Source organism: Puma concolor, chromosome A2, assembly GCF_028749965.1.
Source record: "Puma concolor isolate L17-30 chromosome A2, mPumCon1.1.hap2, whole genome shotgun sequence".
NCBI lineage: Eukaryota > Metazoa > Chordata > Mammalia > Carnivora > Felidae > Puma > Puma concolor.
This window is the reverse complement of record NC_141668.1, coordinates 60865765-60882425: the sequence shown is the minus strand read 5'-3', so window position 1 is coordinate 60882425 and position 16661 is coordinate 60865765. Positions and strand designations below refer to the sequence as shown.

General features: G+C 38.1%; 1 protein-coding gene across 3 annotated transcripts in view; it reads right to left on the bottom strand.

Annotated features, from left to right (window-relative positions):
- The window catches only part of CRPPA (CDP-L-ribitol pyrophosphorylase A), a 325844-nt gene that overhangs the window by 215607 nt on the left and 93576 nt on the right, over window positions 1-16661 (bottom strand). For all 3 annotated transcript variants that reach the window (XR_015246505.1, XM_086694960.1, XM_025929290.2), the window contains exon 4: window positions 3664-3768. Coding sequence is in view for 2 of the 3 variants with exons in the window: in XM_086694960.1 (XP_086551086.1) it covers window positions 3664-3768 (105 nt within the window). In the remaining variant the exon portion in view is untranslated. The remainder of the gene's footprint in view (window positions 1-3663; window positions 3769-16661) is intronic.

Here is a 16661-nt window from a genome sequence, read left to right as displayed (position 1 = left end):
AAGGATTCCTGAAAAGTCAGTTATTCCAGTAATATGTGATGACTCAAACAATTCAGAAGCTCCTCCTAAACAAGAATTTTCAGACAATGGAACACAGTTGAACTTCTTTAATACCTGGTTATAAATCTTTTATGCCTTAAGGATAGTTCAAACATTTAAAAACAAAAAACCTATTCAATTAGTCTGTATAGTGTAGTGAGCATGTATTTAAATATATTGGGACAAAAATATGGTACAATTATAAACTAAAGGAGTAGAAGTTCTTATGTCTACTAGATGAAACTTTGTAAAAGTAATAATGTGTTCACTGAGGCCTCACAAGGCACAACCCCTCAAGGGAAAGGAAGAGAGCCAATTCCTATTCCAGAAATCAGTCCCGCTCTCTTTGTCCCAGGGAGTGGGGGACATCCTCTACCCTGCACGGTGATTTAAATGCTTCCTCCAGGCCACAGAGGAGCTACTCCAAGAGAGGTGGCCTAACTCTGAGCATTTACTTCTTGCATTTACTTTTACAAAAAAAGTATGTAAAATACAAAACGTCCCTCTTGGGATTTCTGGTGGCAGTTCAAAGAGTTCTACATGCAGGCATGAGACATGCCTAGTCACTCCTCACATCACGGAGGGAGACAACTCCCTGACTTCTGAGGGGTAGGGAAATGTATCCTGGATCCATGTTTCAGAATCCTCCCTTGCCTTACTTTTTTATGGTTGTAAAATGCCTCCTGAAATGCATTTTTCAGCCTGTCAAGATTTGTGAATCACGTGCCTGGTACTTGGCTCAGCCATCTGATTCCAGTATCAGTTTTAGCCTCCTTGTACTAAATATTCTTTCAGATCTAAATTTTTAAAAAATGGTAGCATCTTTAGTGCTAGTACAGAATTAGAACACTAAGTTCTAAGTGTAGATTCCATTGCTTTGGTTTAAAGAGAAACTGAAAAACTTTTACGCAGACAAAATGCCAGGACCTCAAAATTAAATGAGAAGCCTTTATACTGAAGACAGTTCACACAATGTCATCCACATGCTCAACAAGGTGATACCAACAGCTAGGAAAATATCAGCAACAAGAAAAAAGCTGCGGGTGGGGGTTGCGGAGGAAGACAATGAGAGACAGTAGGAAGAGGAAACATAGAAGCTGCAACAACTACAGTATTTGTACTCAAAATAATTTCACCTCAACAGAAGAAATGTGGTATCTATAAAAGACATCCTCACTGCCATTAAAAGACTTTTTGCCCAATCCATTGTGTTAAGGACCCTTTTAGAATCCAAGATCCCATTATTCAAACATTGTAAAGAAACGGGCTTCCCCCTATCCCTTCAGGTTTGTAAACTGATACTATAAGGCTGATCCCTCTGGGCCTAAGCTTGTGGAATGTTTATTAGTTTCCCAGGGTTACCATAACCAACCACAAACTGGGTGGCTTTGAGACTATTCTCTCACAGTACTGGAGGCGGGAAGTCTCAAATCAAGGTGTCAGCAGGGCCATGTCCCCCTCTGAAAGCTTGATGTGTCAAAGAATGCTTCCAGGCCTCTTCCGACTTGGCTTTCCTTTGCCTGTAGAGGCAGCACTCCAGTCTCTGCCTCCATCATTAGTCACTGGCATCCTCCCTTTATCTCTCTCCCCCTTCGGCTATTCTTCTCTGTTGAATTCAGGGCCTACTTGATGACAGTAAGACCTCATCTTAACTTCATTAGATCTGTAAAGATGTTTTTTGTTTTAATGTTTGTTTATTTTTAGAAAGAAAGAGAGACAGCAAGAGCAGGGGAAGGGCGGGGGGCGGGGAGAGGATCCCAAAAGCAGGCTTTGTGTGGTCAGCGCAGAGCCCAAAGCAGGAATCGAACTCACAACCATGAGATCATGACCTGAGCTGAAATCAAGAGTTGGATGCTCGAGTGACTGAGCCACCTATGTCCCCTGTAAAGATACTTTTCAAATAAGGTCTCTTTCTCAAGTGCAGGAGTTAAGTTAAACTTGGACATAAGTTTGTGGGGGACACAAATTAACCAGTAACAGCATCATGAAATGACTCACAAGGGGAATGATGAGAAGCACTTGGCAAGGCCAATCCCTGACTCTGGGCACAGACATTGGTGCCCATGAAAGGGAAGCCAAGCACCAAGATGTGAGCGCTAAAACTGTGTTGCTGGAGAAAGCAGTGAAATATGAGATTTCACAATTATTTTTTTTAATTGAAATAAATTGGTGAGGAACAAGTGGAAAATTTCAAGAGCAATGTGTTACTTTACTTTCATCTGCAAATCTCAGGGCACTTGACAAGTTTCAAAAAGGCTCTGAACACCCACAGAGATAGATCACCACACCCCCTAAGACATCAAAAATGAGGTCAGGGAGTGTTATGTTAACATGTTGTCTGCGAGTTTTCACTCCCTTCTCCCTCTGCCTACAAATTAATTTAGCACACAGTCAAAAGGGGCCTTACAGAGATAGGAGTCAGCATCTTGAACAAAACATCTACTTGGTAAACACCACAGTCCTCACAATATGTTCATCACCATCAGAGCCACGTATAGAAAAGAATACACAGAATGAATAAAATATTTGCCTGCTGGATTGATGACATTTGGATACCCTTAAAAAAAACAATAATATTGCGTGGATTTTCTCCACCAGCCAATAATCCAGACATGCCAATATTTTGTAATTTCAGAACATTTCAAGTGTGTATGAGACAATCTTAGAATGCAGCAAGGCCCTTCAGTTTAATGTACATAATACCTAATGAACTTAGTAGGTTTGCTTTCTGGTTTGTTTTCAAGTCAATGGGGAAATATGCCTTTGGATTCATAAAATCTTAGAGTTAAAAACAATCTTTCCTAACCAGATTTAGATACAAGTATCAGTATGACATTTATAAATTTTCATCCCATATTTCAAAAGCAGCAATACTTGAAAAAAGAAAATAACCCTACCCTATTCCAGAATAGATCGTTCAGTTCGACACATTTCCACCTTTATACAAACAAAAGCCACACTGTGAAACACTCCATCCTCCACAGGAAGCTTTAGTATGAGAGTGTTATCACTTCATTCCCTCCAAAACAAAGAATTTGTCATTATGAGTCAAACCTTATTACATTCAAGAGTCCAACTGCTCACTGGGGCTATCAAGTGGATCCAGTCATCCAGTCCACAGAGTCAGACTATGGCAGATATTTCTTTGACCCAGTTAAGTTGGAGCCACCACCCCAGGGACCAGAAGGAAATGTTGCCACTGTGGGAAGCAGAGTTGCATCCTTAACCCAAAGCAGTATAAGGCAACAGAATAGAAGGATATAGGGAGAGAGAAGGAAAAACAATGAGTAAAACCATCTTATCAGCTAAAATGGAATTTATTTGAATAAATTATCTCCAAGTGAATGTTCTTAAAACAAGGAAATAGAAATGATACCATACTTTGATGGCTCAGAAAACCCAGTGAAACTCTGAATGCCTTTAATGTATACATACATACATACATACACACACATACATACATATGTTTTTTCCTCAAAATATTCTTTCAGTATGAAACCACATATTTTTATACCACTTCTCCATTTCCTGAAGCAGCCAGAAAGTGTTTACACTTACAGAATGGGTTTTAGGAATGATATACAAGCATAGCCAAGACCCAGAGCAAAACACCAACTCCCTTACCTTCCAGAGGTCAGGTGATCCTTCCACAAGTTTGGCTTTAATGTGACCATATTTTAGAGCCAACTGTAAACATTCAGTTCCAAATTCCAAGTCATAGTCACTACACTGGATAGAAAAATAAATAAATAAATAAAGGAGAAGAAGTTGTTTCAACATATTTTAAGTACAACTTTTTTTTAAATTACATAATCAATACAGAAAAGACAGGGCCTAGAGAACTCATTAACTCTTTGATTAACTACTTATTAATTGATTTGCTACTTATTAATCACAATACACAATACACAATAATTTTACCTGTGCCCTAAAAGTCAAAAAATATATACAGTGTAGGAAAGTTGTAATCCTAAGTTTTAAACTTCCTCAATAGTTTTAGGGGTCAAATAAACATAATGCTTTGCTTCCTTTGATTATAAGCTACCTTTCCAAGCATGTTTCTAAAATGTCTCAGAGTATGGCTGAAGATCCCTGTATCAGAATTTTATTTAACAAATACACGTATCCATCAAACTTCAACTCTGATATTTATATCAACATATTTGCAGGTCACAGCTCTTGTTCATTTTAATATTTTACTTGTCAACATATCATTTTTAAAAATGTGTATTTTTATTTTAACTTGAAAACATTTCAGTATTCCATTATTAAACAGGAATGGAAAAGCCTCTCATAAACTTAGCAAAATACAAGCAACATTTTTAAGCATTTCAGGCAAAACTATTAAAATGACTAACAATTCAGGTGAATAATACTGAGTGCCGATCATGTCCAAGCTCTGTATTACATACCAGCACATAAAGATAAATGAGACATGTATTATGTCCTCAAGGAACTCACCTTTTAAAAAGGAGGCTGATCTATAACAAATATTTTGCAACAGAATGTGATAAATGCAACACTAGAAGTATATCTATAAGTAGACCAGGAAATAAAATACTTAATTCTGTGTAAAGGCATCAGAGAAGGCCTTTCAAAGGAAATGGTCTCTGATCTCACTCTAAAGACTGAATACAAGTGGAGGAGAGAGGGATACCTTTAAGAGAAAAGGTGGCATAAAAACATACCAAAGTTTCAGACATCTGATAGATTTGGATTTTAGAATGAACATACCCATGTAAAGAAGACCAAAGAAAGGCCACAAATATCAGTATGAAATGCAGCACTTGTTGCCAATGCTGTACTGTTGTACTGGCGATTCCAAAATCCTAGCTACAGTGGTTTGGGAAGGTAACGGCGAAGAAAATAGAAGCATCAAATATACATAGTCCCAAGTTGACTAGGATGGTCTCAGCTTCTATCTTCCATTTTGATACACTTTAACCTGACCGATTTCTTAGACATTATAATCTTTGAAAAGTATTACCAACATTAGTTATATGCAAATAAATGAATTTGTTAAACCTCTTTGTAATTCCAGCATCTGGTCTCATTTAGCAGTACGTGAGATGTATGTACAGTCAACAGAATGTTCTCTTTAACACATGGTTAAATCTGAAAGATGACCAGTATTAGCCCTTTTCTTGACTCTTTTCAGAAACAAGATATTTACCACATTTGTGGGAAGACTTCAAAGTGCTCACGCAGTGCATACTGAGAGGAGACCATAGGAACAGGTGTTCCCTCCTGTCTTAGGTAGTACAAAGAGAATTACTAGATGCTAGACTCTTGCTGGCCACATATTGTACCATGAAAGATGGCAACAGCCTACAAAGTGTATGAAGTCTTTAAGATTCCAGCCACTAGGGCCAATGAGAAACACAGAAAATTCTGGGTCAGGTATATAGGAAATATATACTAGAAACAGAGGCTGAGCCATCTTGACAAAAAGAACAGCCTGAATTTGTCATTCATTATTATAGACTAATATTACAACTATTTATGAGACTTTTGGTAATCTTTGCAATAAAATTTACTGTGGGGGTAAATTCAAAACTACACATGCTTAATGACCAATTAAATTTTGAATTTCTACATTTCTCGCTAACACTGATTAGGATTTCTATTTTTGTGTAACATATGGAAAGCTGGAATAAGTCATGTTCTTTTCTGAAGAAAAAACACATAAGTTACCAAAGCAGAACTTTTCTTGAATCCACCAGAGCCAAGGTCACAAGAGGACCAAGCATCCTTAAATCTAAGAAAAGGCAGGCCTCCCCCAAGGACAGAGAGAATGCCATCACCAGCTTACAGACAGTACAACAGAAGAACAAGAGACATCAGGTGTCATACAAGCAGCTAAGAAGAAGTAAGTAGAAAATTTCAACACATTGCTAAGTACCGAGTGGAGGTGAGTAGGAGGATATAGAACTTCTGGGAGCCACATACTCAACAGGAACTTTTACACCCCTGCAGGCTCCCCTTGTGCAACCTACTACTTTGGGCTCATGAATACTATATTATTATTTGAAGGCGACCGTGACTACACATACATTCTGAAGTCAAGACATGCACTAAATATTTTTAAGTTAAAAATAAGAAATCAACAGTGATAAGATAGAATCTTTAAAATAAAACAATTCATATAAAGGCAGGCAGAAAAAGAAACACAACAAATGGAACAGAAAACAACTACCACAGTGGTAGATTTTTACATTAAGAAAGTTAATCAGTGTGTAATTGCTGAAAATTTAGATCTTTATGATTCAGCATGGGAATCATAGTGATATCACTGGTCACAAAAAATACGCATACACACACTGACGCTAAGAACCCTCTGCCTCCATCAACCTGCAGCCCAAAAGAATGTCAAACAATATTCTTCCTAGGCAGAAGCCCTGAGGACACTGTCAGAGATCACCAAATACGGTCCATCTCAGTCATGGTTATAATGAAACTCAAAGTCAACAAACTCCACCTACAAAAGCCAACAAGTACAGTCACCCAACAGGTAAATATGACCAGAAAAAACAGATTTAAGTGAAAACCAAGACTAACATGAAATCTAAAGTCAAAAAGGCAAAAATTAAAATGTTTACAGAAATTATGCAGTAAAAACAAAAGGACTAAAGCATGATAAGGGAGAAAGTGTTTATAACTATAAAATAGGGTAATATTCAAAAAGCAGAAAACAGAGAAAAAAACAGTGACCACAAAGTCCAATATGTTAAAAAAGAAAAGAAAAATAAAAGTCAGAAGGGAAGAACACAAAAGAGTAGGAGAAAGATCAAGTGTTTCAAAAAAAATTACAGTAATGAAGAACATGAGTTTCCAAATTAAAAAGTTTCAAGGAATGTAGAAGCTCATGAATGAAAATACACCAAACTCAATTAACAGCAGCAGCAAAAGGTCTCCTATAAAGCAGGAGCCCAAATTGGTTGAGACATAATAGCAAGAATGAAAATTAGAAAAACAAAGGGATAGTTTCTCGATAATTTTGAAGGTAATGATTGTCAACATAAAACTGTACTTCAAAAACACTTTTTCATCACGTGTGAGGAAAGGATATGGATTTCTACAAACACTGAGGGTCTCAACAGAATTTTAGTTCCTCTGCATTCTCTTTCATTTTGAGTTTCATAGGCTTTGTCTTTTTAGAGCAATTTTAGGTTTGCAGCAAAAGTTAATAGAAGGTATATGTATTTCCTATATACCCTCTACCTCCACATACTCACAGCTTCCCCCATTATCAAAATTCTACACCAGAGTGGAACATTTGCTAACATTGGTGAGCCTACACCAACACATCATTATCACTTCAAGTCCACAGTTAACACTAGGATTCACCCAGCGTTTTTACATTTTATGAGTTGGCACAAATGTGTAATGTATTTCATCATTTTGGTACCATAAAGAGTATTGTCCCTGCCTTAAAAATTCTCTGCACTCCTTCTATTCATCCTCCTCCTTGCCTCCAACCCCTGGTAACCACTGAATTTTTCCTGCCTCCATAGTTTTGCCTTTTCCACAAGTCATATACTTCCACTCACAGTACGTGGCCTGTTCAGATCGTTTTGTTTTGTTTTCACATAAAAGCATGCATTTAGGTTTCTTGTATGTCTTTCATGTCTTCTTCAATCATTTTTTAGCCCTGGGTAATATCCCATTTTCTGGATATACCAGTTTATGTATGCATTCACCTTTCTGGCTTGCTTCCAAGTTTTGGCAATTATGAAAAAAAAGCTGGTATAAACATTCACATGTAGGTTTTTGTGTGGGACATAAGTTTTGTACTCGTGTGAGTAAACAAGAAGTGCAATGCCTGGACCATATGGTAGGAGTATGTTTAGTTTTATAAGAAAACTGTCAAATGGTCTTTCCAAGTGTATGTGCTGTCCTACATTCATTCTCGCCAGGAATGAATGAATTCCTGTGGCTCTGTATCCTCACCAGCATTAGGTGTTGGCATTCTAAATTTTAGCCACTCTAATAGATGTACAGTGATATCTCAATGCTTTAGTTTGCATTTACCTAATAACTTAGAATGTGGAGCACCTTTTCATATGCTTATTTGCCATTTGTATATTTTCTTGGTGAGATGACTACTGAGGTCTCTTACCATTTTTTGAATTGTTCTTTTTCTTCTTGTTGAGTTTTAATAGTTTTTTTTTTTTTTAATGTTCTGGATAGGAGTCCTTTATCACATGTGTCTTTTATAGGTATGTTCTCCCTTAATTTTAATTAAGTCCAATTTACCAATTTTTTCTTTTGTACATTATGCCTTTGATGCTGTATCTAAAAAGGTACCACCAAACCCAAGGTCAGCTAAGTTTTCTTCTCTCTCCCAGGAGTTTTATGGTTTTGTGTTTTACACACAGGTCTATGATCCCTTCTGAATTTTTGTGAAAAGTGTAAATTACATCTAGATTCATTTTTCCATGTGTATGTTTAGCTGTTACACCATTTATTGAAAAGATTACCTTTGTTTCATTGTATTTCCTCTCCTGTTTTGATGAAAATCAGCCATTTACATGGTCTATTCCAGAGCTCTGTACTCTGTCCACTGACTGATTTGTCTGTTCTTCCACCAGTTCCAGACTGCCTTGATTACTATAGCTTTATAGTAAGTCATGAAGTTCAGTAGTGTCAGTTCTCCAATTCTATCCTTCTTCAATAGTGCACTGGCTGTTCTGAATCTTTTGCCTCTGTATATAAACTCTAAAATCAGTTTACGCATACCAAAAAAATGCTGTTTTTCTTTTTAATTGGATTGCTTTGAGTCTACAGACCACATAGGAAGAACTAACATCTTGGTAATACTGTCTTCCTATTCATGAACATGGGATAGATCTCGTTTATTCAGCGCTTTAATTTTGCTTAGAGTTTTGTAGCTTTTCTCCTATGGATCTAATACATATTTGGACAGATTTTCAAGTATTTTATTTGGGCGGCACTACATACAAATTGATGAGGGAGCATAATGCAAGCTGAGGGCAAAGTACAGGCTAGCGCCCTTCCCTGCAAGTGAAGTATGTGTAATATTCCTTGGACACTCCAGGCTACCAAAGAACAAAGCAAAGGGGTTTAAGTGCTTGCCATGGTGATGCAGGAAACTAAGACAAATGAAAAATTCAATTCCCTTACTGTCTACAGCCCATTAAACAAGTCCTTGAAACCAGCAGAGCGACCTCCCTGTAGGAGCTCAGCTGCCTTGACGATGACACTTTTCTAGGAGCAAAAGGGAATCTTGGCTTAACATTATCCTGACCCCCCCCCCCCCAGGATCCTGCAAGTCTCCTTTAACAAATAAAAATTCTCTTGGAGGGGCGCCTGGGTGGCTCAGTCAGTTAAGCGTCCGACTTCAGCTCAGGTCACAATCTCGCGGTCCGTGAGTTCGAGCCCCGCATCGGGCTCTGGGCTGATGGCTCAGAGCCTGGAGCCTGTTTCCGATTCTGTGTCTCCCTCTCTCTCTGCCCCTCCCCCATTCATGCTCTGTCTCCCTCTGTCTCAAAAATAAATAAACTTAAAAAAAAATTCTCTTGGAAATGTCCTTTATCTCAATTCCCCCAAGATATATGCTGGCAACCATACTCCAGGTTTATGGCCCCCTGATAGCTATCTGAAGGGTCTCATGGCTGAGATTTTACTAAACGGTTATAAATAGCATTTTCCTAACACCACCTAGCTCCTCAAGGTCCTGGGAACCTTGCTTCCAAACTAACTGAGAGACTTCCTCTAACCCTAACCCCATCCCAACCTGAGGGTATATAATCAGTTACCCGTCACAAGCCTATTGCAGCTTTTTCTGCCCATGGGCTCTGTCCCTGTGCTTAATAACATCATCTTTTTGCACCAAAGACATCTTCAAGAATTCTTTCTTGGCCATTGGCTCTAAACCCCACCATCACCCCCAAAATCCATCACAGATGATGTGTTTAATTACAAATTTCACCTGTTGATTTATTCTATAAGAAAGCGATGGACTGTTGTATATTAACTTTGAATTATGCAACTTTTCTACAACCACTTCCCTCCAAGAGTTGGTTCATTCTTCCAGATTTTCTACAAAGACAATTTTGTCACCTGCCAAGAGTTTTATTTTACCTTTCCCAAAGTACTTACTTCCTTCTCTTACTAAGAGTTCCAGTACAATGTTGAAAAGGAATGGTGAAAGGGTACATTTTTCCCTTGTTGCTGATCTTAGCGGGAAAGTTTCTAGTTTATCATTAAGTGTGATGTTAGCTGTAGGTTTTTTGTACATATCGTTTACCATATTGAGGAAGTGCTACCTCTATCCCCAGTTTGTTAAACTTTTATCATTAATGGGTGCTGGATTCTGCCAAATTCTTTTCCTGTAAGTAATGAATTATTTGATTTTTTCTTCAGCCTGTTGATATATTGTTATTGATTTCTTTTTAAGAGGAGCTAGCTTTGGATACCTAGGATAATTCCGACTGAGCTCAAGTCTTTAATTCCTCACATACATTGTCGGATTCTACTTGCTATTTTTTTTTTCACTTATGTTCATGACTTAGTGGTCTGTTGTTTTCTTGTAATACCTTTGTCTGTTTTTAGTGTTAGGCTGGCATCAGAATGAGTTAGCAAATCATCCCCTCAGCTTCTGTCTTCTAGAGGAGAATTGGTATAATTTCTCCTTTCAACATGTACTAGACTTTACAAGTGAATGCACCCAGAATTGGTGCTATTTTGGAAAATTACTGATTTCGTTTCTTTAATAGATATTAGACTACTCAGACTGTCTTATGTGAGTTTTGGCAGATAGTCTCTCTCAACGAATTGGTCCGTTTCATCCAGGTTTTCATCCCCTTTGAGGACGTAGAGGTGTTCACACTATTCATTTATTATCCTTTTACTTTCTGGTGGTTCTGTAAAGATGTCCCCTATTTCCTTGCTGGGTTAGTAATTTGAATCCTCCTTCCTCTTTGTGTGGCACAGTTACTTTATTAATCTTTTCAAAGAACCAAGTTTTGGGTTTGCTTTTGATCTTACTGTTTCCCATTTCATTTGTTTCTGCTCTAGTTTTCATTATTTCTCGTCTACCTATTTTGGAATTTATTTGCTCTTTTTCTAATTCCCTAATATAGAATTTTAGATTATCAATTACAGGTTTCTTCTTTTCTAGTATGTATATTCAACACTATATATTTCCCTTTAAGCACTGCTTCTGCTATATTCAAAGGTCAATGTTTTCATTTGTATTTAGTTCAAAATACTTTAAATTTCACCTGTGTCTGCAATATTGAGGACAGTAGTTTGCCCTGTGACTTCACCGCTGATGGATCTAAAAAAAGTTAATTTTTCACTTTGCTCAAATTTTTGCTGTTCTTAGAATAGAGTGATACCTTCTATGCTCTTTACGTGCATAGGAAAGCAGAGAATCCCCCATGCCCTCTTTTCTCAGGACATGGTGCTCCACACAATTGAGGACTATACTGCGTAAACTGCAGACAAAGGATATGGAAAGCAAGATATCCCCACACAGTAGAAAAATAAAGGCAACTGCTAGCAGAGTAGTGAAGTAGAGTCTCCAGGTGACCGTTACGCAGACAGAATGAGAAACTAAGTGAAAGAAGGCGTTGTGCCTCCTTAGGAAGGGGTGCCTATAAATGGGAAGAGATTCACAGACCTAAGTTAAGAAAGAATAGAATCTCTTTGAAAAGTCTCAAGAGAAACTGCCTCTAAGAAGGAAGAACAAGGGACAGAGTTGACATGAAGGCTCTTGTTAACCCTTGCTACATGTACATTGTCCTTCTATTACCTAGTGGAAAAAAATTCATGTAACATTTATATAGTGTAATGTAAGAAGCAATGTCAATATTATATCCCCAAGAAATAGATGCTTCTGGATTAAGGATTTTGTTTCAAAACACATGTATTTAATACTTTAAACAAATGAATCTGATATTCTGGTGATAATTAAGGTCAAGAACATTTAAAAGTCTAAACAATGAATTTGAAATAACAGTCCATGTGAGTTACTCTATTACAAAATATGAAATCTAGTCATTGTGATAAATTTAAGGTATTGATTTTCAATTTGTTCTTGTTCTTTAACAACTTACAGAAATTTATAAATTATCTGTTAAAATTTATCACAAGTCCTTAAATGTGGTTTGCTCACCTGATAGCAGTATATATATACTCTCATGAATTTGAGACCCTGTTACCAAGTGTTTAAGAGCATGGACACTGAAGTCAAATAATTTTTCCACGTGACAAGTTGGACAGAAAATATTTATGTAGTCTGTTCCTCAGTTTCTTCCATTTGAGAAATGGAGAATGAGAGTTATTTAAAAAAAAAAAAAGTAAACAGACACTGGAGGTGTCTGGTGTAGTGAGTAGTTTATGGCTATTCCTTGATAAAGTCTGGATATTGGTTATGCATTTAGATAGTTAACTATACAAATTGGGGTTTGGTAAGTAGCCAGAAACTGTATGATAACATCTAATGTTTGTGTAAATTTCTGTTTCCTCTGTACCCATATTGGAATAGCTCTGACCATGTTTATGAATCTTTTCCTTCTGCTTTCCCTAACAGCCAGTTTCCTTCAGGAAAAAAAAATGAGAAAAATTAGTGTTGCAGTTGGAAGAATAAAAATAGAAAATGAAAAGAAAGGTGTATGTAACTATTACGAATTCTCAACTGTTACCATTAGAGTATTGGATTTTCTCTTCCCATTCTATAATTAGATTTTTTTTAATGTTTATCTATTTTTAAGAGACAAAAAGAAGCACGATTGAGGGAGGGGTAGAAAGAGAGAGAGAGGTAAAGAATCCTCAGCAGGCTCCACTCTGTCAGTGCAGAGACTGATGCGGGGCTCAGACCCATGAGCCATGAGAGCATGACCCCAGCCAAAACCAAGAGTAGGATGCCTAACTGACTGGAGCCCCATTCTCTTCCCATTTTAAAGTACTCTGTAAATCACACATAGTTGAAGCTTTTTGTTATGTATATCTTGCTTTACTGTTTTTTCCATATGCAGGAGTAAAGTTATATGACTAACATCAAAGTAATATCCCTCCCATACTTTTGGGTCCTTCTTCATGGATCTTCACCCCATAGTTAACCTCCTTCCCTACCCTTTCTACTGTACCATTCTGTTATGCTGTGGTACACTCAATCTCATTACATAAACAGGTTCTTCACCACCTACAGCTGAAGGTACACCAACTGCTTGACATCTTTCTCATGTGGTATCTATTGCCTTTCCCAACCATCAGTTACTAAAAAGGCTTGAAGTCAGAGTTAATATTCCAGATCCCCACTGTTCTTCCATAACAAGGAATTTTTTTGGAATCCTATCCTTCCATAATTCATGTCATCTGGTAAAATCTTCCCATCTTCATAGTACCGTCATGTCTCTCTCCTTCACAGGCTCTGCAGTTTTATGCACATGGATCAGTCTTCCTTTTTACTCGAACTACTGACACTACCTTGGCTGAATTCCAAGCCCATATACAAAACTTTCAAATCCTCTACAACTTTGTTTCACCTTTTGTCTTCCCCTGAGCAACTACTTTTCTGTAATCCTCCTAGAAACTTTTTTTTTTAATTATTTAAGATCTTTATTAACAGATGCTTGTCATTTGACTTTTTTGAAAAAAGTCAAGCCGTAAACTTTGATTACAAATTAAAAATGAGGTTCTTAAAAATCTCAACTTGACCAGGTATGAAACAATTTAAAAACCTTTAAAAGGGTGTTGAGGGGGGCGCCTGGGTGGCTCAGGTGGTTGAGTGTCAGACTTCAGCTCAGGTCATGATCTCACGGTTTGTGGTTCGAGCCCACATCTGGCTCTGTGCTGACAGCTCAGGGCCTGGAGCCTGCTTCAGATTGTGTGTCTCCTTCTCTCTCTTCCCCTCCCCCACTCACACTCTGCCTATCTCTGTCTCAAAATAAACATTATGAAAACCAACAATAAAAATTAAAGGGGTGTTGAGAAAAAACAGTTTTTTAAAAACATGTTTGTCACTACTGAAATGAGATGTCTTTAGGTAAAAAAATATATATATATAATAATAATAATAATAATAATAATAATAAAATTAAAACCCCATGCTACACAGATAATGCAGATCATTCTATTTATCTGGTCCAAGCACTTAAAAATTTCAGCTCCGATCTTTTTTTTACATTTCTTATTGCTGGAATTTCATCTTCATTTCTTCCTGTTGGATGACTCAACTGGATGATGGTGGAGATGGTAAGCCCACATGTACTCAGACCCACCCTTCTCAACCTCTGGAGCTAACGAATTCTCAGCTTCTGGTTCGGCTGCTTTTGTCTCTTGCCCATCTTATGATTTAGGGTTTTCTGGGAACCTGCATGCATAAGTGAAATTGTGCCAGTACTGACAATGAGATGGCTGCTGACTTTGGGTCTCATCTCCTTGATCTTCCCTATCTTCTTCAGTGCTATCCTCCAAAAACTAGGCTGTCTTTGGAGAGGAGGACCCCTGTGCAATGGTGATCTATAAGCCCGATGCATATTTTATCTCACAGGTCTACCCTGAAGTCTACCTCAGAAGACTGTGGCCAATAGCCACTGGTAACAACCTGTAATAAGATGGAAATCATAGCCTGCATGAGGCCAGGCCTTTAGGAGCAAGCTCAGTTCCCACTCTTTCCCCCACTCTCACTATACTGGGTATTTGCTGGGAGTCGCGGGGACGACACTGGCCAAGGGGATAGCATGGATAATGGTTATGATCTGCTGCTTACCTACTGCCTGTCACTGAAATTCCACTCAGAGCCTGTCACATTTGCTGCCTGCACGCCCTTTTCTCTTTCAACGTCTGACTCCACAGTTCTTTTAACTCATATACTGCGAAGGTACTTCCTGGGATTATTCTTCTTTACAGTAGTCTGGGGCATTCCAGTTGATGAAACCATATCAGTTTCCTATACTCAGTCATTTCATTGTTCCCAAAACCTTCATCAGGATGACCTTGTTGTCCCCACAGGCAGATGCCACCACTCTGTGTGCCACTGCCCATGGGGCCATGCTTGGTGTCTTCAGTAGCTGCCGGGTCTCGGCCTCGCTGCTCCGGATTGCAGTCATGGTGACTGGGATGGTCAGAAAGCTGTGGCTTCTCCCAGGAGGGTGGGTGATAGTAACTAGACTGGGGTCTGCTGTCCACTCTTGCCACCATTCCAACTCTAGAAACGTGATTTTTTTTTTTCTTTTTCCTTCTGGATCCTTTCATAATTTCAGTTGTTTTTTGAGGTTTTGTTTTGTTTTGTTTTAATTCAAGTATAGCTGTCACACTAAGTTACATTATTTTCAGGTACCCAACAGTGACTCCACATGTCCATAAGTTATGCTGTGCTCATCCTAAGTGTAGTTACTATTTGTCACCATATGGTACTATTATAATATCTTTGACTATCTTCCCTATGCTCTTTCATCCTGGTGACATACATTCCATAACTGGAAGGCTCTGCCTCCCACTACCCCTTCACCCATTCTGCCCATCCCTCAACCTTTCCACTTTGGCAATCACCTTCAAACTTGATTTTACCTCTATCTGTTCCTCGTAAGACATTTTTAATTTCCACAACTCAAGTCTCTGACTAAAACTTCCAATCCATCATTTCTCTTACTCTCTCCTTACATTAATCTTGCCATTTTAGCTCAATGAGGCATCCAACACTATATTAAACAACACTTAAAAAATCAGAAGACTATAGTTGAAGGCATTCGAGCTTTATTACTGCCTTGATCTATTGGCTATCCACTAAATCTCCATTATGAACTCCAACTACAAATCAATCATGTTGTTTTATTCCCTTAATTTTCTATTCATGTGTTTTATCAGTTTTAAGTGTACATACTTTGAAGAACCAAATATCCCTACAAGATTTGTCACAAAAAATTTTACCTAACCCCCTTCACTCTAATTTGTCTTCCCCATACACAATTATTTTTCCTTCATTCAACTATCTCTTCTATTATTCACTTCCATGTTTAGCAGTCAACTATTGCTGGAAAACAAATACACAGGCTCAGTAGTAATAAGCTTATTTTTCACTTGCAGAGCTGTGTGATGGCTTACATGGTTGTGCGGCAAGCTACAGGGCTTTGAGTTGGCTGCAGCAGCTAGGACCCATTGGTCACACTCTGCAAGACAAACCAGAGGGGCTACAACCAACCAGTATATGCCTTCCTAGCAGCAATACTAGAACCACAAGAGGGCAAGCCCAACAGTACAAGCACACTTAAGCCTCCATCTCTATCACATCTACTAAAATCCCAAAGCAAGTTAGGAGGTCCAATCCACAATCGATAACCAGGGAAAACCCTTCCCTCACCAAGAGGCCATGGCAGGAGTGCAGAAGTAGAACAGTGTAAGAGGACTGAAAATCTGGGGTCAACTAACTTATCACATTGTGATCTCTGAACATACTGTGATACTACCTCTTTATCTTCTGAACTGTCTATCTACTGAAGAATTCTGTCCCTTTCCTTCTAACCTCACCATGATATACACTAATACTTACCAATTCCCCACTCCTTCAATGTCATAATTTTTGGTTAAATCAGTATTGAGTGTTTACATCACTGACTACGTAAACATTCCTCCGAGCTAAGTCATTTATTATA